At 41.3% G+C, this 22,821-nt stretch overlaps 1 protein-coding gene across 5 annotated transcripts in view; it reads left to right on the top strand.

Annotated features, from left to right (window-relative positions):
* The window catches only part of HIBCH (3-hydroxyisobutyryl-CoA hydrolase), a 93,148-nt gene extending 71,230 nt beyond the window's left edge, over positions 1-21,918 (top strand). For 3 of the 5 annotated variants that reach the window (XM_007069888.4, XM_043524895.1, XM_043524893.1), the window contains 3 exons: positions 12,220-12,339; positions 13,460-13,493; positions 18,924-21,918. In XM_007069888.4, the coding sequence (XP_007069950.1) occupies positions 12,220-12,339; positions 13,460-13,493; positions 18,924-19,039 (270 nt within the window). In that variant the 3' untranslated portion in view covers positions 19,040-21,918. Of the gene's footprint in view, positions 1-2,400; positions 3,012-12,219; positions 12,340-13,459; positions 13,494-13,757; positions 13,983-18,923 lie in introns of those variants that run through there. The other 2 variants (XR_005227451.2, XM_043524894.1) reach the window with 2 other exon arrangements.
* The last annotated feature ends 903 nt before the right edge of the window (positions 21,919-22,821 follow it).

Below are 22,821 nucleotides of genomic sequence, written 5' to 3'. Positions count from 1 at the left end.
TGTAAATTATCTGGACCCACTTTAAAATCAACTAACTAGTGTGCTGCTTAGAGGTTTAAGCAGGCATCCCATGCAATCTGCCATTTATTTTTCACTGCTATGAGTTTACAGATATAGTTACCCATTCTCTTGGATTAAAAAGTTAAAAAAAAAAAAAAAAAGACTGAAGTATGTGGTCTCCACTGTTTTAGAGTAACTCCAGTATGAAAGCCTCTAGTTAACATGACTGGCTTTGGGGCTTCTGAGGTTACAGGCAGTTAGATTCCAGTGTCACGCCTGGGTCAGAAATAGAGATTTTGAAAGACTGACTAGCTCGGGGAATTGGTAATAAAATATAGAGTCATTCAAATCCAGCCCAGGAAAATTATGACCAAAAGTCATTAACATCTGATGGCTGTTTGGTGGCCTGTGTGAAATGAGTCAATTTTTAAGTATTATAGACATCTTAAAGTACCATTGCTGCTGCCATTAACTGGTACCTTAACTGGCAGACTCAACTCAGAGGCCAAGGATTGAACGTGCATATGATCATTTTTTCCTCAAGGAGGGTGAGATCTCCAGGTCAGAATGGTGGCACAGTGGTGATGTCTTGTGGGGAAAGTTACATTGCCACTACCATGTTGCTGAAGAATAGAAAGCTTGTCTACAGGGTAGAGGGATGAGAGGTTTTAGAGTGAAATTGTCACCAACAGCAATAGCCAGAGTGATAGATGCCTATAGTTTACTTGATGCATTAATTACTTTTGGCAAACTGAATCCTATTTGTATGTAATATTTTTACCCTGGTGCCCCCTCTTGGCTGCTTGTTAATGAGTTCTGTAGAAACTTTAAAATTTCAATAGTTGTTGCTTTCCTTCCTCCTTTAAAATACTGGAAATGGGACAGGGAGAAACCATACTTCAAAAACAAAAACTAAGACAGCAGTCACATCTCAATATACAGTCACAGCAATTCAGTCAGAGTTACCTGGTAACCAGTGAAAGGCAGGTTAGAATCATAGAATATCAGGGTTGGAAGGGACCCCAGAAGGTCATCTAGTCCAACCCCCTGCTCGAAGCAGGACCAATTCCCAGTTAAATCATCCCAGCCAGGGCTTTGTCAAGCCTGACCTTAAAAACCTCTAAGGAAGGAGATTCTACCACCTCCCTAGGTAACGCATTCCAGTGTTTCACCACCCTCTTAGTGAAAAAGTTTTTCCTAATATCCAATCTAAACCTCCCCCATTGCAACTTGAGACCATTACTCCTCGTTCTGTCATCTTCTACCATTGAGAACAGTCTAGAGCCATCCTCTTTGGAACCCCCTTTCAGGTAGTTGAAAGCAGCTATCAAATCCCCCCTCATTCTTCTCTTCTGCAGACTAAACAATCCCAGCTCCCTCAGCCTCTCCTCATAAGTCATGTGCTCTAGACCCCTAATCATTTTTGTTGCCCTTCGCTGGACTCTCTCCAATTTATCCACATCCTTCTTGTAGTGTGGGGCCCAAAACTGGACACAGTACTCCAGATGAGGCCTCACCAGTGTTGAATAGAGGGGAACGATCACGTCCCTCGATCTGCTCGCTATGCCCCTACTTATACATCCCAAAATGCCATTGGCCTTCTTGGCAACAAGGGCACACTGCTGACTCATATCCAGCTTCTCGTCCACTGTCACCCCTAGGTCCTTTTCCGCAGAACTGCTGCCTAGCCATTCGGTCCCTAGTCTGTAGCGGTGCATTGGATTCTTCCATCCTAAGTGCAGGACCCTGCACTTATCCTTATTGAACCTCATCAGATTTCTTTTGGCCCAATCCTCCAATTTGTCTAGGTCCTTCTGTATCCTATCCCTCCCCTCCAGCGTATCTACCACTCCTCCCAGTTTAGTATCATCCGCAAATTTGCGGTTAGAAAGGTAAGAAGAGCCAAACAAAAGGAAGAAACAATGGACATGTCAGCTGCTGGGACAGTGGTTGAAAAGCTGGTGCAGTGATGCCCTCTCCTGAGCTGGCTTCTCAAAATTCCCACTTCATTTCTAGTCTGCAAAAATGACTCAAAGTCCCTTATAAAAACATTTCAGATATTTTAGAAGATGTTCATTTACATTTTGCTTGTTAAAAGCACACATACTTTAAAAATACCAAGCAATATCATAACCCCCATATCCTGGCCAGATTCCAGTTTGGGTAATCAGTTCTGCATAGCTCTGATTGCCCTTTTAGTATCATTTGGATATGTTACTCTTCTTCATTTCCTGATTTAAACTCTTATGTCTACTGTTGTGAACTGATAACCAGTGTAGTCTCACTTCACCCTATACATGATGGCATTTCATTCTCCCATGTACAGATGATATAAAATAGAGCCCTGTGTTGCAAGCACTTACGCACACGAGTAACTTTACTTGTATTAAGTGTTTGCAGAACTGCTACCTGTGGAAGGGTGGAATCGCTGCTGGTGTGCTCCCCTCGTGGCTGAATGTGGTGTAGCTGCTCTTTCCGCTGTAGCATGGTGTGTCTCCTGCCGATGTTCAGTCTGGTCCTGTGCGGGTCTCTTTTCTCATGACTTGGCCGTCCAGCCAGGTCACATTTTAGTTCCACCCCTTCCAGAGTAACAAAAAGTCCAACAACCTTACATCAGATTTTCAGCCCTTGACTCTGGGTCCCAGGGTCCTTAAATCTTCTTGTCCCCCAGGTCCTTATATCCTCTTATCCACAGGGCTTTCACGAGTTCTCATCCCCTTATACGAGGGGGAAGTTCACTCCACCTTCTCTGGTGACTGGTAGGGGAACTTAGGTCCTCCCACTTCTCTGGGTATTAGCCCAGGGACCCTATAGTGAAAAGATAAAGTTTGTCTATTCAGACCCACCTTGTGCTACCTTCTCTGCACTTCTTCCTGCCTCAGCCTGTCAACAGGCCTTTCCGATGGCTCCTTCTTGGGCCTACTGTGTACCTGTCTTTTTCTCAGACTCTCAGGGTATGTCTATACTGTAATTAGACACCCATAGCTGGCCTGTGCCAGCTGACTCGGGCTCACAGGGCTTCGACAGCAGCGTTGTTTAATTGCAGTGTAGACTTCCAGGCTCAAGCTGGAGCCCAGGCTCTAGGACCTGGGGACGGGGGGTCCCAGAGCTCAGACTGCAGCCTGAGCCCAGAAGTCTATACTGCAGTTAAACATCCCTGCTTCAGTCTGAGCTCAAGTCAGCTGGCATGGATCAGCCCTGGTCTAATTGCAGTGCAGATGTACCCTGAGAGTCTCAGAAAAATACAGGTACACAGTGGGCCCAGGAAGGAGCTGTAGAAAAGGCCTGTTGACAGGCTGAGGAAGCCACGGGTGTCTAATTGCAGTTAGACATACCCTTAGAGGTTTCATACTTCATAACTTACAGGATTCTTCCATGAAGATCTCCAACAAGTCCCAAACCAAAAGTACAAACTTAAACCATTTGCACCTTACCCAGGCTCGAATGTGAGTCCTTCTGGAGGCTTCCCAGATACTTTGCTTCTTACTTCTATCAAACCATTCCCACAGTGCAAGAACTCTCAGCGTCATCTTTTCTGAGTCTGTCTCTAGCTGAGCATTCTGTCTTTTTAAGGAAACTTGACTCCTTTCCAGGTGACCCTTCGAACCAGCCTTTCTAACATCTGTTCAGGTGCCAACAGGTAGGTTAATGGAGTTCTGAAGCTCTCATTAACCTTACTCTTAGTGCCAATGTGGGATATGCACCCTATCACAGTACCATAGTTTGTAAAATGCTTTGGGATTCTCTAGATGAAAGGACTATATAAATGTAAGTCATGGTCATCTTCTCTATTAAGAAATTTTGACTATATAGAGTATATGGTTTTGTCAAATACTACAGAACAGCATAGGTATTTAATTGAAAATATGTGCCTAAAAGACATTTAATCATTATGACTTATGCTTACTGGATCTAAACTGGTAGCTCAATAAAGTTCTCTCTTTTGGGCTAGGAATTGACTCAAGTGGTCTTCAGAAATAGTTGAAAAAGCTGAAACCTTATATTCAGGATATGAACACAGGGTAACATCTAGTGAGACAAGGCAGTGTGTTCCTGGTACAAAGAGCAATATAGTTTATAAGAGCTGTATAATATTTCATAATTTAATAATGTCATTGTTGACCTAAATTCCAAAACTATGTATTTTTAAAAAGCTGCAAAACCAGGTTTGATTTTTTTTTTTAAGTGAAAAATTCTGTATTAAGTTTACCAGATATTGCTGTGCTTAAATTGTGTAATTAATGTTTTTACTAAACTCAGCTGAAGACAGCAGACAAGACAGGAAAACATAGCTGGATATAGTTACTTATATGGGAAAATCAGTCTTTCTTTAAACCACAGCTCATCCAGACTGGATCAGAAATGTTGAAATAGTTCACAGTACGTACAAATGTATAGACCAAAAACCTGCTTGACATTAACTTACAGGAGAGTTTACATATTCTAAATAAGTTTTATTGGCCTGAACTTGGGATGGCTACATCACTTATGAGTGAATTATGAAGGTCATCCCAAATGACTGTTGATGAAACCTTTACATCACCCTACCTATCATATTAAGTATTCTGTGTGTGCTACATGTTATAGGAAAAATATTTTTAAAGTGTTTTAGGCAATTATAAAAGTATCTATTGACACTGCTTTTTGTACCACTCCACCTGTATGTCTACATGCCTTAATTGCCATTGGCCAGATCCTGCATCCAGCAGAAGCTTCTATTGACTTCAGTGGGTATTGGATTAGGCCCCAAGTGACTAATTGTACAAGGTACAGAAGGAGCCATAAAAATCTCCTAACCCAGAATAGCATTTTTAAATATTAGAAGCAGAAAAGTGAATCTGACACTAGGCCTGGGGGGGCAGATGTTTGGCCCCTTGTCTGGTAGTTTTGCCCAGCTGGCAAAGGGTCATTCCAGTTCCCTGGGTGCATTTCTGTTGCCCTGGTTTTGCCATCTGTTCCAGTGGGACCAGGATTTCACCGTTGGTGTCTAGATACTACAGTGGCATATTACAGATAGCTTAGATAAACTTTAATTTGTTCAGTGTATACAGGAATAAATACAAATGTTGTGTGTGCGTTGTTTGTATTTTGGTAAATTAAAATGGTAAATAAGAAAGAGGACAGATCAGTGCTACAGAGTAATCTGGATCACTTTAAGCTGGAGACAAGCCAACAATATGCATTTTAATACAGCCAAATGTAAATGTACTTCTAGGAGCAAAGAATGTCGGCCATACTTACAGGATGGGGGACTCTATCCTGGGAAGCAATGACTCTGAAAAAGATTTGGGGGTCATGGTGGATAGTCAGCTGAATGTGACCTCCCAGCGCAATGTTATGGCCAAAAGGCTAATTCGATCTTTGGATGCATAAACAGGAAAATTTCAAGTAGGACTAAAGGTTATTTTACCTTTGTATTGGGCACTGCTGGAATACTCTGTCCAGTGCTAGTGTCCACAATTCAAGAAAGATATTGAAAAATTGGAGAGGGTTCAGAGAAGAGCCAAGAGAATGATGAAAGGATTAGAAAACCTGCCTTACAGAGATAAGCTAATAGACTCAAGGAACTCAGTCTAATAAAAAGAAGGTTAAAGGGTGGCTTGATCAAAGTCTGTAAGTACCTCCCAGGAGAACAAATATTTGATAATGGTGTCTTTAATCAAGCAAACATATAATTAAACTTATTCAAACATCAAAGGCCATAGAACTCCCCCCACATTTTTAATAGTGAGAGTAGTTAACCATTGGAACAATAAGGGTTGTGGTGGATTCTCCATCAGTGACCATTTTAAAAATCAAGATTGGATGTTTTTCTAAGAGAGATGCTCTCGGAATAATTTTGGGTGAGTTCTAAGGCCTGTATTGTATGGCAGGTCACATTACGTGATCACAGTGGTCCCTTCTGGCCTCAGAATCTATTAATGTATAGCTATTATGGTGTATCGTGGGCAGGGTATGGTTATTCCATAGGCATTATTGAAAGTCAAATGCAGAATATATTATTCTGGAAGTATTAGGCCTTTGATATGTGAGTTGTTTTAGTGTTAATAAAGTGGAACGAATAGCACTGGCTGTGATCCAGGTATACTGCAGGCAGTTGCTCTGCTGGCTGTCCAGCTCTTGCCACTGCAGTCCTGACATGCAATACCGCTGCTTTCCTGAATCAGAATATGGTCGAATGGGCACTCTTAATGAGGCCACTATGCAACTGAGCTACAATATCAAGAAGTGATGACAAAACCTGAAAACTGTCAGAGCGGTCATTTGATTGTAGCCAGTTGATATTTTTTAAAATGTCCTTCAGGACAGACTTACCTCAGCATCATGAGAGAGTGGTGCTGTGTTGTCATGACATTCATAAAGTGGTATTGCACTGTAGCAACACCTCACGACCAACATTGCTCCCTCTAAAAGATGTTTTGAAACACTTCAGTGTCCTATAAACTTGTCTTACAGGCTATGGGGACCCCTTGTCAAAATTAGGGTGGTTGCTTTTTTTAAAAAATCAAGTTGGGAGACAAACACCAACTTGTGAAAGTTCAGATACTTAGATGTGTGAGAGGGATAAAGGAGGCACAATGCTCTAGATTCAGGAATTCCCTCCATTAATGTGTGGATCTGTGAAGGCTGGACTCTCTGTTGGTGCACCCTTTCATGTCCTCTATAGTACCCTCTGCTAATGCTGGCTATGGCCCGGCAGTGGTCTGACTCTTCTTGTGACTCAGCCCTCTGGACAAATCATGCTTTAGTCTTACCCTTTACAGGGTGACAGAAAGTGCATCAAAGGAATTCAGCCTGACTTGGGGCCCAGGGACCCCACACATTTCTCTCAGGTTTTCAGTTGTCCATATTCCCTTCTCATGAGTAGCCTCCCACCACCAACTCCACTAGCAGCTGGTAGGGGTACCCAGGTCCACCCGCTACACTGGGTTCCAGTCCAGGGACCCTATAATTAGAAGCCAAGGGCTGCTTCGTCATACTTCTTTCTACTGCCTCCCTGGACTTCTTCCTCTTGTAGTCTGTTTTCAGGCCTTTTCCTCACACCCTCTCTAGGGTCACCCTTTTTTCAGGGCAAGAACTCACAGGGCTCTACTTTGGAATTCCCCCAACAAAATCCTAAACTAATAGTATAAACATAACCCACTTCTCCCCTCCTCAAACTTGACCTTTGATCCATCTCCATTCCTCAGCTGAGCACCGTCCAAGGCTTTCTTCTTGGAAGTCCAGGTCCTGCCCCCTTATCAGGGTTCACCACCAGAGCTTGCTCCACCCCACTGGCTTCTCTGTATCTCTGCTGCCTCTTGTCAGCCTTTGTTACTCAGCAGAGGATTCTAGAGCCAACTCTCCCCCTAAACTTCCTCTGTGACTCACCCAGTCTCTCACACCAAACAAGGAACTGAAGTATTCTTTCCCATTCTCCCTGCAGCCTCCTTCTCATCTGTGCTTCCTTTCCATATAGTCATCACCCAGTGCCTGACCCACCCTGCAGGTGCAGCCAGATGAGTTAATTGGCCTTTCAGACTCACATTAACCCTTTCAGAGCCAGGATTGAGATATACCACATCACAAGATCCTATTGGATTACAGTAACAAGCTAATAATAAAAGCAGAAAAGAAAACACACACAGCCCTCCCCAAAACTTGAAGCTTCTTGCACCCAAATTAACAGAGGTCCCATCAGCATTTCAGAAGAGCAATTCCTGATGGGCCAACAGAAAAATGTAGCCATATAGTTCCCTTTAAATTGTTTTCCTTTACTCTGCTGGATAGGGCAGCATTTTCCTTTTGTTTTTTTTTTTCCTTATCATTCTTAGTTCAACCAAAAGAAACCTTATGAGTTCATCTCAGATTAATAGAGTTGACTGGTCTCTCTTTTAGCAAGCCAGTAATGAGTGTCTCCTCTCTATTCTAAGGAGAAGTGCCACATTAGACACCAGTACTTTCCTTTTTAGGCTTAGAAACCCAGCAAAGATTATGTTTTCCTGATACAGCAGTATGGAGTTTACTGCTTTAGCTACTTGGGGGTAGAAAGAGCTTGGAAAAAGTTGAATAGTTTGAAGAAAGAAAGTGCCACATATTACTCATTCATACAGGGGAGAGTAGCCTTGATTCCTTGAGCTCAATTAAACTTAAAATGAGTTAACATGGGAAACCTCAGATTAGTCAAACACTCTGGGTGGGATCCACAAAGGTACTTAGGCCCTATTTATTTATACCCAGATCTAGGTGCCTAAGTATCAGGTTTAGGCACCTCAGTCCCAGTGGCTCCACTGTGATCCAAAACTCCTGCCAAGCCCTGTAGGTGCCTAAACTCGGTGCCTATGTTTTTCAGAATAAAAGTTCCCTCCATGCCCATGTTTCTGCCGCTGAGCACATGCACTGTTGCCCCCCTTAGGTATCTGGACACCTATCTCCTGCCTAAGCCCAGAGTGAGTCACAAACCAGGAGAAGACAGGCATTCAGCAGCTGAGTTGCCTGTGGAGCCCATCTTGTGGGGGGCTCTGCACGTGCCTACTAGAGCAGGTCCATTCAGAATTGATGTGTGGGAGGGTGCTCTCCCACAACTTTTAGCCAAGTGGTTAGAGCACTTGCCTGGGAAGTAAGAGACCCAGGTTCAATTTACCCCTCTGCCAGAGGAGGCTAAAAATTATAAGGTGGCGGTGGCAGCAGCAGCCGCACCACCACCTCCTCTGGTTGTTTTATGTGTAGGGAGGCAGGCGCCTAATTCTCTTGCTCAAACACAGCTTAGGTGCCTGACTCCAGACAGCTGGTTCCCATTTGTGGATCGCTAAGATGACATAGGCACCTCCCTGCAGCCTGGACTGCAGCAGCTCTCTGATGTAGGGGCGGGGCTGAGCACACACTCTTCTCATTGGCATTTCGTTGGCTAGCTTAGGCAGAGCCTCACCTAGTGTGCTGGCTTTATGGAGTGCATTCTAAGGTGCCCATCTTTCCCCATTCATTGTCTAGGGAGCCTAAGCGCCTAATTTGGCCGTGTGGATTTCAGTGTTATTCCTGTGACTTCCTAGGCACTGTGACCCTCAGTGTTGCAATGCCTAAGTTCCTTTCTGGATCCCAGCTTTGTCACCTGTTTCTCTTAATATAGTAAGGATTTTCACGCCCAATTCTCCCTGCAGGACATAATTAACTCTTCATCTCTGTAAGTAACCTTTTTGTTTCTTCCTCCCTTACAGTTGAGGGGAAAGGGCTACTTCTGTCACTCATCTCAAACAAACAAACAAACAACCCTCTTCTTCCCAGAAACTGGATGCTATGGTGCATATGAGAAACTTTCTTAGCAACCTATATTGTGTGACTGAAAGGGAGCAATGCTGCTATTCCAGCTGTTATTTTTGGGAGGACTCCATTCCTTACACTTAGTTCCCTCACCGAACGATGATAAAGTTCTGATGTTTAATGGTGTTGCAAATCCAACTTGCAGTGTGCAGGACTCCTACACTGAAATAAAGATGATCCTTAAAAAATGGAATGAGTGGCAACACCCTTCCTTATCTGCCTCTCTTATTTCTCCCTCATAATGCAACTTGTTCCTCTTTGATCTTGTTCCCCAGACATGATCTTCCTCTTATACTATCAGTTCATTTATAGATATATTGGTGACTCCTTTTTTCTGCATTACACTCACCTTTTGTGCTTCTTTTTCTTTCCCTTTCCTCGATTCCCTGCACGATTTATAGCAATGCTCTCTCCACCTCCAACCTCTTTGGCAGCCTCTGTGTGCATTAGCTTAGTAAACTGCTGTTTTCAAATCTTTCCTGCTTCAGTGCTCCCCTTGATCAGTGGTGCCCCACGATGCACTGTGCATATTTCACCCAGGGAAGCTCATAGGTGCCCAGAATTTTGAATATAACATCTGGTCTGGTCCCAGCAAAGATTTCCAGATCACACAAGAGTTTGCCACTGAGCAAAGGGGTAAAGGGCCCTATGTGGAAATGGGGCCAGGAAGAGAAAAGGAAATCAAGGGGAAAAAGGGAAATTAAGGCGGCTTTATTAGGAATCGCTGAACAGGTCTGAAGAGCAGCAGATTGCAGTCGGGGTGGGTGAGGGAGGGAGGTAGAGGAGCTAAAGTACAAAAAAGCAGCTACGGGTCTGTGATAATTAATGGAATTATGAAAGTTATCAGTTCAAGCCAGGATGTATTTTTTTCCAAACTATTTCCCCGAGCTCCATTTTCAAACCAGCTGATGGATACATGCAAAACTGTGATAAAACTTGAATCACTAGTTACAATTATAGGATCTACTGCTTGCACAGCAGTTGAGTTCATAGACATAAGTAAACAGGCAAACAAGGTTATTACTCCCTAGGAGCTATCATCTGGAGGGAGAGAGAATGAGAAATCAGAGCAGTGAGGAGCAGAAAATTCCTTGGTGTTAATGATGGAAATCTGCTATTTCAGTCTGTGGGTTAAGAGTTTAATATCCTCATTGATAATCTGAATAGGTAAATCTTACCATCTGCCACTTCCCATTGTAGTAATAAATAATCTTTTGTAAATCAGAGCACACTATTGTGGTATGAATGGTGTGGATCATTTATTCATGCTTACATAAAATCCTTCAGTTTTAAGATTTAAAAAAATACAGTCAACCTGTGGAACTCTTTGCCAGAGGAAGTTGTGAAGGCCAAGATTATAACAGGGTTCAAAAAAGAACTAGATAAATTAATGGAGGATAGGTCCATCAATGGCTATTAGCCAGGATGGGCAGGGATGGTGTCGCTAGCCTCTGTTTGTCAGAAGCTGGGAACGGGCAACAGGGGATGGATCACTTGATGATGACCTGTTCTGTTCATTCCCTCTGAAGCACCTGGCATTGGCCGCTGTTGGAAGACAGAATACTGGGCTAGATGGACCATTGGTCTGACCCAGAATGGCCATTCTTATGTTCTTATTAATCACCTATTTGTCATAATTAAAAAATAGAACTCTTGTTTACATTCTTTTCTCCAAGGAAATTTTTGGAGCTCAGTTCTAATTCCTTAACTATGTTTTTTCATCCATCTGGCATGTGGTCTGTTTTTAATTGAAAGGTTTCAGAGTAGCAGCCATGTTAGTCTGTATTCGCAAAAAGAAAAGGAGTACTTGTGGCACTTTGAGACTAGCAAATTTATTTGAGCATAAGCTTTCGTGAAGTGAGCTGTAGCTCACGAAAGCTTATGCTCAAATAAATTTGTTAGTCTCAAAGGTGCCACAAGTACTCCTTTTTTAATTGAAAGTTACTCATGAGTGATAGGCTTCTGGCAATTGTTTATCTTTTTTTTTAGTGGCAGTAGTGCATACCAATTATCTGGTCTTTACAAATAAGTATAAGGAGAAATGCATGTTTTTAAACTCAAATGTTGGGCCAACTCACATATTCCCAAATTATTCTGATCATTGCACTAAACGAATCTTAAATACTGACACCATCACAGGGCCTAATAACATCAGCCACACTATCCACAGCTTACCTGCAAGATCTCTTGTAGCTGTAGATGATGCAAATAATGATCAGAATTTTAGAAGTTTTTTTAACTTGTGCCTGTAATTCTTAAATGTGTAATAGTTCATACTGAACTGATATAAAAGGCCAAATTCTGCTCTAATTTACCCTAGTATGAATCAAGAAGTCCACTGACAAATCAAATTAGTCGAGATTTGAGCCCCAGTCCTGCAAACTACTCCTTGGGGGTGGAATATGTGCCTGTATAGAACTCAGATTACAGTGAGCGTCTGCCTGGGCACAGGGGTCCTTGTGTGGAGTAGGTTGCTGGTTTAGTGCCTGAGCCCTGTCTTCACAGGATAGACTTCTGTTCTCCATTGAAAGAGGGGCTGTAGTACTGAGAAACAATGCACAAGAGAAAAAAAGAAGATTAAGGAACAGCAGGGGCAATTTTGAGGCCACTTGGAAGCCTGCTAGAGATCAATGGGATTTCAGTGCTATTTTTATATGCCATAGATAAGAGTTTAGGGAAGGGGGAATAACAGAGATTTTGGGGCAAATTAACATGATTTTATATCATAGCATGGCAGAGGTGGGTTACGTAGAGGTGGAGAGGATCGGGCAGTTAAGCTTAGGAGGATGGAAGTGCTAGAGTATTGCCAAGTGTTGTTTTGTATTGTTACACCTGTAATAAAATAACCTTTTGTCTTCATTTTTGAAAACCATTTAAACAAAAATCTAATACAGAAAAAATGAAGTTTAATGTCTTCCACAGACAATTAATAAAATGTCACCTACGTCCTTAAAAATGACTTTGAGACAGCTTAGAGAAGGAGCTTCCATGAACTTGCAAGATGTATTAACTATGGAATACAGACTGAGCCAGGCATGCATGGTAAGAAAAAAATATGGTACATTTGCCCCTTCCAGACATAATGAGCTGGTTGCCCACTTTTGCAATTCCATACTAATTATATCAACAAATATAGCTGACAAATATATAACTGTCAGTATCTTAGTGGTGTCTTTGTTCAAAATGACAGTTTCCATTTGTATGCCTACTTGTGCAACTGGAAGGAAAGGTAGCCAGCAAAACAAGGTTATAGGAGGGACAATGGTTTACTAAGAAAAATAAGAAGCTACAATATGGAGAATTAAATAATAAGTAGCGTCCAGTACTAAGCTTGGTGAAGTAGTTCTGGCGCAGCAGCATAGTTTCATAGTGTCTGAATGAAACCCTCTAAGATTCCTGACAGGAAGCCTGCTTTGTTCATTTAGTCACTTTTTGTCATATAAAATATTAAATGACATAAAAATATTATTTTGGAATTGATAGTTTTGTTTAAGATAGACCTTGGAAATGTGTGGCATGCCTCATTCATACTGAAAATATTGTTACTCCTTTCCTCAAATGAGTATTGTCACTCCATTTCTAATAAAATGTGATCAGGATTTGATAGAACATAATTATTTAACTGAAAAGTGTGATACGCATACATAGTACATCACAAAACAAATGAAGACAAGGGCTCTGCCTTGAGGAGTTTACAGTCTAAAGACCAATCCTGTAAGCCCCCATTGTGTGGAACTCCCATACAATGGAAAATCAATGAGATGTGCCATGGGAGGATGATGTGACCATAATTCAGTCAGCCACAGTGCACAGGACAGCAGTTCAAATGTTAGGAGGTTTGGAGCTATGGTAGTAAGATGGATCAGTATAGGAAGATTTTGGATGGGAGGAGAGCACTTGGTGGATTGACTCAGAAGGTTGTTCCAAACATAGGGTGTAGCATGAAAGAAGGTGCAAAAGCCAGAATTGAGGAAAGAGAGAAGGGAGCAGTTAGGTGAGAACATCCAGAGCAGTGTAATAAGAGTAAGAGAAAAAGACGAGTGCAGTGGAAGTGAAGTTGGGTAGAGGCTTGGGTAGCATGGACTTGATGCAAAAGCAAGGAGCCCCCAGTGAAAGGGGGTGAAATGGAATGTATTGTTCTACATGTTTCTTTGTCTTTCAGAGTGGCCATGACTTCTATGAAGGTGTTCGAGCAGGTAAGCATGCACGCCAGAAAGATCACTTAAAGTTAATAGTGGGTAAAACACATTGCTTTATTGCTCATTTGTAGATATAAGTAAACGTGCAGCAGTTTGTTTTTACAGTAATATCCAGTATCATCATCTTAGAGAATATGGTCAGTACATTAATTTATCCTGCTCATTGTATTCCCTCCATGCAGCCATAGATTGCCAACTGGCCTGTTGTCATTCTGTAACATGATAGAAAAAGGCTTTCTTGTTAATGTAAAGTATTTTCAGTGTTTTGTAGACATGTTCCCCTTGCAGCATTAACTGCTAGTACAGCACCATGAAAACATGTGCACCAGGTCATCTGAAAGAAACAAGATATATCCAGTGTGGGCAATAACGAGCAATGACGATGTGACGCATGATCTACCATCTCTCATGCATTCAGTTCGGTTCTGGTGTCAGCCAGAGTGCTAGGCAGTCAGACAGCTCTAAAGTGATTTACAAAATCAAAAGGTAAAGTTAGTAACAGATACATTGGTTGTTTCAGGGTGGAAGCACATTCATTAGCACAGGAACTATTTTTGGCAAATGTCTCATATATTATCATTACCTATATCTTACCATGGAAAACATTCCTGGGTACTGTGGCAAAGTTCCTCCTCTACCTTGGTGGGTCTTGCGCTTATTGGCGGATTTGCTCGCCTTGGAGATTCACAGCAGCCCTCAGTTTGGCCGTTTTCATGAACCCACAGTCCAGGTCAGCTTCTCCTGTGTCTGACCAGGAGTTGGGAGGATTTGGGGGGAATCCGGGCCCGCCCTCTACTCCGGGTTCCAGCCCAGGGCCCTGTGGAATGTAGCTGTCTAGAGTGCCTCCTGGAACAGCTGTGCGACAGCTACAACTCCCTGGGCTATTTCCCCATGGCCTCCTCCCAACACCTTCTTTATCCTCACCACAGGATCTTCCTCCTGGTGTCTGATAATGCTTATACTCCTCAGTTCTCCAGCAGTCCACGTTCTCACTCTCAGCTCCTAGCGCCTCTTGCTCCCAGCTCCTCACATGCGCACCACAAATTGAAGTGAGCTCCTTTTTAAACCCAGGTGCCCTGATTAGCCTGCCTTAATTGATTCTTGCAGCTTCTTGATTGGCTGCAGGTGTTCTAATCAGCCTGTCTTAATTGTTTCCAGAAGGTTCCTGATTGTTCTGGAAACTTCCCTGTCATGTTACCCAGGGGAAAGGGACCTGCTTAACCTGGGGCTAATATATCTGTCTTCTATCACTATCCTGTAGCCATGTGGCGCGACCCTGTCACAGTACATAAACTTTTGAATTTTTTAAACCATTTCTCAGTATTAGGTAGGCAGGAAAGGAAGTGGCAGCAAACAGCAGGGCTTTTGTCTATTGGATTGATCTGGGAGTCAGACTAAGGTTCTCTCCTCAGCTCTACCATTGAGTCACTATGTGACCTTGTGCAAGCCTCTCAATTTCCCCATCTGTAAAATGGGACTCGGTGGTTATTTAAGAGCTGATGCACTTAGCACAGCATGAGACACTGATGGAGATGGTTTCCTAAAGAGATTACAGTGTAAGACAGCAGATCTAGTTAAGACTGAGAGACCCAGATGAGATTTTAATTCAGAATTTATTTAATTCATTTAAATATTATTTCCTTTTCTCTAATAATCCTTATCTACCTTTGTAAAGCAAATTTAAGCTCTGTGGATTAAGGGTGTTAAGTATTAATAAAGAAACCTCAGGCCATATCTATCAAAGGACAGGTATGGCATCATTGTGCTAGCAAACAAGAGAAGGAAACATGCACAATTTAAAAGATGCAGTTCCTAGAATATGTTCTAAATCTACGGGAAAATATGCACAATCACCGAGATATGTCTGTATGGAAAATGGCAGTCTTCACTCAAAGGCCAAGAGAGAGAGAGTCAAGCAGCAGACGTGATTCTCATTTGTAATGCACAAGGTCATTAAAATCATCTGGGAACTGGGCAGAGGACAGAGACAGATTACTTGTCATACTGTTCAAGATAATCAAACAGACCACTGATTAAGAAACAAGCATCAAGAGGCAACAGCTGGGAAACTTCCATTGGCTGCATAGTATTTCTTTCTTGTGTGTGTTATAGCACGATTACATGATTAGAATAGGTCTACAGGTAATAGAAAATATTCAAATTTCATTGTGCAATATATAATTGGCAATTTTATCAATTGTTCTTGAATCATTTTTGACCCCAAGCTGCCCCCTACTCACACTGATTAGTACTTTACTCTGTGAATAATCTCCCTGAAATCACTTAGACCACTTGTCAGATAAGGTGCTTATTTAATGTGAGAAACGGTGGCAGAAACTGGCCCTTAAAGATGAACTGTAATATTTTATTTTTTTCATATATACACACACCCACCCACCCAAATCATTGACAGCTTGATCTTTCAAGGTGCTGAGCACCCTCAACTCCCATGAAGATGCTCAGCACCTCACAGGATCAAGCCCTACTTTAATAATATGTGGATTTAAAAATTAGAACAATATTTAAGTGGTTGCCATTAAAAGACAGCATTTGCTAAGTTATCACAGAGGGGTATCATAGATAACAAAGCTTTGCCCTATATGGGAGAAAAATATTCGACGGCATCGGGTGGCAAATGTGATTAGTTGCAATAGCACAGGTAGCTAGGTAGAAATGTATGTGTGGAATTTTCAAAGCAATGTTTAGGTCTGGCTTTTACTGGTTTCACATCTCCGCCACTGCAAATGGTTGTAGTACTGGTACTTTCCATCCTGGAGAACAGACATTCTTCTGACATAGGGCTCCTCCCGAGAAGTGCTGAGCAGATGTGCAAATCCCATTAAAGCCAATGCAAGTTTCAGGTGCTAATCACCTCTTAACAGCAGTCTGTAATCAAATGCATGAGAGTCTGAAGAACTTGTTCTTTGGAGGTCAGATATTTACTAGTATTAAAAGTGGAGTTCATGTTAAATCAATGTTAACTTAGTAACAAGTCATGAACTTGCCTTAAATCAGCTGCGGAAGTCTCCCAACTTTCTCATCTGTTCCTGTTTGACAACAACACTTCTCTCCCAATATCAAGCCAGATGAAAACATTCTGTTTCTTGAATCATTTTAATGGATACTATTTGAGAACATTTTAACAACCCAGATTCTGTGATTATGGAATGTTTGGTTTCCATTGAAGAAGACAATTGGACAAAGATTTAGAAAGGCAAAACCCTGGGGTCAAAGGTCTTTCAGAAATCTGGCCTATGAAACAACACAGCATACTGCTAACTGGCAATCAGCTGCATCAACAAGCAAGGGAAGAAAAAAGTATGTTTAGGATGAACAGGATCAGTTGTGATATGTCAGGCAGTCCTCAGGGTTTTGAAACTAGCCTGAAAAGGAAAGTGCTAGTTTTAAACATAAGAAAAGGAGCTTCCTGCTAGTTGTTGTCTCCTGTTTACTGGATGAAACCTATCTTGTGCATATAGTCTCCATTATCTCCAAGGGCAGAGGCTGTAGGGAAACAAGTTCTGCGACCCTAACTCCTTAGCCGGCCAAGTCATATTTGGTTTCAGCTGTGCTTGAAGATGTCGATAAGTAACCCTGTTAAAATTCCAGCCACGTTAAGTGTGGTCACTGAACCTACCACATTCCTTTCGGGTCTAACTTAACCTGCCTCCTAAAGGACAAGAGAGTGAACATATTTGCTACAGCGGCAGATCTAGGGTCTCTGGGGGTGGCACTAGCCCTCCCCTCTTCAATAAATATATGACTAGATGCTCAAAGTGTATAATACTTATTAAGCTACATGCCCTGAGACTTCATGGATTGAGGTCCAGGCAGGACCGTTATGATTATGTATTTTGATCTCCAATATAACACAGGCAATAGATGTAAATAAGGAGAATGGTTTAACTGCACAGTTGTGTAAAGGACGGGAAGTTTTCTGTGCAACACACAGAACAGGTTGTTGTGAGTCTGGCTTGAATGTTCTAGAGGCAGGAGGTGGAAACTGAACCAGCACACACTTTGAATTTTAACAGCAGAATGATTGATTTGTCTTTCTCCCCTAGAAACAGCAGCATAGCTCCTTCATTCAAACCCGTACAGTAGATTACCCTCTTATGCAAATTAAAATTCCTGTAGCCAAAATATTGACCTTTGAGGAACAAGGGTAAAAGGCTTTCTGCCCACTATCTAATGAGTTCATGACTGGTGCTTAAAATAAAGAAAGCCCAAGTCAATATGATCAGAGTAAAACTAAAGAACATCTTTTCTTTTCACCTGAATACATTTTTTAAATTTAAATGTGGAGGGCTTTTATTTTTCAATAATGTATTTAGTCAAATCACTGAGCTACATAATCAGACCTTTAAGAGTTCCCTGAAATTGTATACAGAGGCATCAAAGACCTTCTTGAAATTCCATTGAGTTTTTTCCACACCATATAATACTGTTTATTGTTCCTTTCTGATGGGGGCAGTCTCTTGCTGGTTATGTAAAAGTCTCTTCTACTGACATATCAGTAACAGTAATTAGCCTCTGATTAGCTCATCTCCAGCTACATGTAAGAGATCCACATGGAATTTAAGTTTATTACTTTGCCTTCTCTATTTTCCTAACTAAGATCCATTTCTCCTCCTGGTCTGTTGGGAATGGATCTCTGCATCATATTTTCTTGTGTTATATTTTTGCATATAGCCCATTCATTACTGATTTTTATATACAGCATTGGGGGTATATTCCAGTATTGTGCAGAATATACATATTACAATGGTAATTCTTCAGAGAAATTATATAAGTCTTCTCTCTCTCTCTCTCTCTCAATAGCTGTATATAACTACTGTTGATTTTCCTCTGAGGATATCCTGCCATATTGTTTTCCCCATTATTATTATTATATTAGTTTATATGACATTCCCATAGGAATCTGAATGTCTACCCTCTACAGTCTTCAAAAGTGAGATTCTACATGAGGATTTAATAATTCTTTTTTTAACTGAAGCATCCTACATAGAGCCCTATACCTCCATCCAACCTCCAGGAGGTGGGCTATATATGTTAGGATTGAGCAGCAGGTCTACAATAAATGACTGGTTAGAGGCTTGCTTGATAATAGTATCGATCATCACTCAGAGTTTGTGAATGCTATATTGGATGGGGTCATTATGGGGATTTCTGGAGCAGTAAAATATTCCCAGTGTCATGCAACGCAAGGGTGTGACTGTTCAGTGAACATTCATAAAAGGGTAAAAAGTTAAGCCGTTACTGAAGCCAAATACACTGTACTGCAAATACACTGTACTGCATATTGATTTTACTCCTGATATATACTAAATATAGCAACAGTATAATCTACTGTCTTGATGTGATCTGAAGACCTCTTGATTGAGAAAATTCACTAATAACTTCACCTTTTTCTACTTTACCTGATAGTGCTGATTGACAAAGACCAAGTTCCAAAGTGGAAGCCAGCTACCTTAGAAGAAGTAACAGATGAATTTGTGGAAAATTGCTTTAAGTCACTGGGAAACAGCGATCTCAAATTATAATGATGGTGTACAAGCCTATCAAGGTTGTATTCATCTGTATAATTCTAGAATAGAAAAAATTAATAATGATGCAGAGACTTTGATGAAGGAGGTATGGTAACACTCTTGTGTCTAATCTGCTTGAGATGCATAGTCCGTAGCTTTTACTGCGTCTGTAGTACCATAAGGAGAAAACTGAATCAGGGGAATAAACTACTTTAAGAAAAAGCCTTTTAGTAATTGCTATTATGTAATAAAGAACATTTGATTTTTGGAGACATCTGTTAGTTTAGTGGGGCGATGCTGAGGTGGCGGCCTGGTTCAGCGAATAATATATTGGTCTGGGAGTCAGGAGATCTGGGTATTCCAGGGTCTATCACTGATCCACTACATTGGTTCTGTGCCTCAGTTTCTCCTTTATAAAGTGTAGATAAAAATATTTAACTTCATAAAGCACTCAGAGCTACGGGTGAAAATGCTGTGTATGTGTACACACACACACACACGGTCTAAGTGCTTGGTAGTGGGTAGTATTTTCAATAATACCAAAGTAAACAGACAATTCTAATAACTTCTTGGGTTGACAACAAGAAGTTGCTATGCTACTGATTTAGCATCAGGTCAGTATTATGACCTAGTATTTGATAGAACTTCATTGTCTGGAATGGCAATCCAGTTTTACAGATGAAATTGCCAGCCAACCTAGCGTATGAATAATATTTTACAGAGCTGACCAGTGTTAACTGTATTTTTAATACAACTGCCATTTACCACACTTTAGGTTATTTTTACAGTTTAATCTCTATAAAGATAACTCTGCATAACAAGGAATTTACCTTAACTTGATAAATCACTAGTGAACTTTCCCTGGTTTTGTGATGACAGTTGAATTCAGGGGTGGAATAATTGCCTCTAAGTGTGGTGAACATTGAGGGCCAAATTCACTGTGTCAGCAGCTGCAGCTCTGTTAACTTTAGTCATGCACAGATGAACTTGACAATGCATGTCTGCAGTTTAGCTGTACTGACCAATAAGCAATAATTCTGTCACTACTTCACAGGTGTAGAAGGGTCACATGCAGCCTAACGAAGAAGATCTATTGCATGGGGGCAAGGGCAGGATTTGTGGAGGCTATGAAGGGGGTGCACTCCCCTAAGTGGTGCGTGCTTAGAGCATGTGAGCAGAGGGACTGGAGAATACATTGCTATAAGGATCCTCAAGTCGAGTGGTTTTCAACCTTTTTTCATTTACAGACCCCTACAAAATTTCAAATGGAGGTGTGGAGCCCTTTGGAAAACTTAGACATAGTCTGCAGACCCCTAGGGGTCATGGACCACAATTGAAAACCACTGACCTAGTCCATTCCCTCAACTAGTGGATGTGGGGAATGTGTGGGTAGGCTTAGAAGCCTACTCCAGTCCTTAGCCTGAAGTATCAGCTGTAGAATGGCTCTGCTCCTGTTGCACATACAGGTTCTACTGAGTACTCCCCTGCTTAGCCCAGTTCCTGGGGCTGGATGCAAAGGAAATGATACAATGTAAACTAAGTGGCAGGAAAACCAAGTCTGCTGGCCAGGCCCAGTGGCTAGTGCACTTCTTGTCCGCAACGGCAACTGGAAAAAAGCTGAAGGTAAAGATTGGAAAGACTCTAACAAAACCATTATTAAAAATGACTGAAAACTGCTTTCTGGCTGCAACATTCATGCTCCAGAGCTCGTATGTAATTTTCACTTTCTTAACAAAAAGTAAAACTGGAGTTTAAGTTTCCCATATTTAAGAGCTTGATTAGAAAGCCCCTGTCGGTGCTGCTAAAGCTGCAGCTAGTTTGACTATTTCAACTTGATAATAGAAAATGGGTGCAGAGGAGAAGGAAGGGGGAAAAAGGACCAGGAAACTTTTTTTAAACCATCTAATAAAAAACCCTCCTCAAATGTGCATTAAAGACAACTGTTCCGTCTCAGGCTTCTGCTCATGTTAATAATGCCCTGAAGTTCCACAAATAACAAGAGCCAATGGATGTAATTATATCCTTATTATGTACAATTAACATTTCCACGATTCTGTAGGTCGTACATGGCCGCTGGTCTATGTTCTGTTGTTCAAAATGGAGACTGCTTTTTCTAGTTAGTTTGACAGGTTAAACTTCAGCGACTCTTTTTCCAGTTATTTCTATGGCAATAGAAGAGGTCATCACAAATGTAAGTTTTTGACTCCTCTGAAGACTCCAGTCAAGAGGAGGAAAATGAGCTGAAAGGGGAAGAGCTTTTATTCAAACAAATGTGTTCAGTAATTGGCACCGCCAAAATAAAATAGAATGACGAAGCAGAAAGAGACCGCAGAATTGTTTACAAGGTGCTCAAAGGCGTGCAGCAATTAGCCCTACACGGTACGTATTTTAGGCAGCTAGTTGACCTGAAATCTCTTGGTGCAAATAATTAAGGGAGAGAAAGAGAAAAGCACTGGTGTCTTGACTATTCACTAATAGCTCCTCTACTCAGTGGTCTCGCCTTTAAAGTGCGGTGGTAAAATTTCAGTCCAGCTGCCAGTTATTAATGGTAAAATTTTCAAAAGTGCATGAGTACCAAGGCACTTTTGAAGCTTTTATTCTTAAACAAAAAAAAACTTTAAAATGATTATAAGCTCTGAAATAACGAGGTAAGTTCTCATTTATGCAGCAGAATTCTGTTTGTTCCATTATTCTTGTGCAAAATGTAATAGTCATCTATTATGTGTTTAATAAACGAGGCCAAGAGTTTGAGTTCCTTGAGGCGGGAATCATGCCTTCTCTGCTTGCAAAGTACATAGCACACTGCTGGCACTGCAAGATTTTATATGTATAAATTAATATACTCAGAACGGGATGTAATGTGTATTTTAATCAAATAAAAACCTTACAAGCAATTAATTACAACTTAATTTTATTCAGTTAAGAAAATGTTTTCACAAAAATATTGTAAAAATATATGGTCATATTAGAGTTTAGATCCAGCTCTGTCATGCTGCTGAAATGTCAGTTTTACAAAGTTGTGCTGTAGTTAGGTTTTGAACCAAAAGTAGAGCATCAAGCAAGGCAGATAACATGCAATAGCGAGATACAACTGTCACTGTTTTATGGGCAGTCTCATGGACATTGTATAAAGTATAGTATAACTCTAATTAAAAAGAATCCATAAATGTTTTTCCAAAACGTGTGCCTGTCACGTGAGTCCTTCAGTATACAATCTCAAATGAAAAAGCTAGTTGCAACTTTTGTTGTAGAGCCACTGTTGCATCTCTATCATAAAAATTATACTACCATTAAAAACAAACTAATATTGAGTGGGTATTGTGTAGTTTCATTTAAGATATGATTTAGGTAAAGTCCTGTAGCAATATCCTTACCAAAAATACTGCAAAATTCTGGGAGGTTACTTTAGAATACTGTCCTGTGGTCTTAAGGATACAGGCATCATTTGCAAAGGTCAGCGTCCTAGAAAACTTAAATGGATAAAAAGTCAAATGGTTTTCCTGCTATGCAGCTGTGTACGCGGCTGTCCTTAGTGCTCCTGAGCCTATTTTCCAACTGCTCTGTGCTTGCCTGAAGTGATAATGTCTTAGGCCTGGTCTACCCGGGGTGGGGGGTGGGGTGTCGATCTAAGTTACGCAACTTCTGCTATGTGAATAACATAGCTGAAGTCGACATACTTAGACCTACTCACTGCGTGAGTCAATGGCTGCTGCTTCCCTGTTGACTCTGCCTGCGCGCCTCACGGTGGCGAAGTACAGGAGTCGATCAATCACGTCTAGACTAGACATGATAAATCG

This window comes from Chelonia mydas, chromosome 11, assembly GCF_015237465.2.
Source record: "Chelonia mydas isolate rCheMyd1 chromosome 11, rCheMyd1.pri.v2, whole genome shotgun sequence".
NCBI lineage: Eukaryota > Metazoa > Chordata > Testudines > Cheloniidae > Chelonia > Chelonia mydas.
This window is presented reverse-complemented; position numbering and strand designations above follow the sequence as displayed.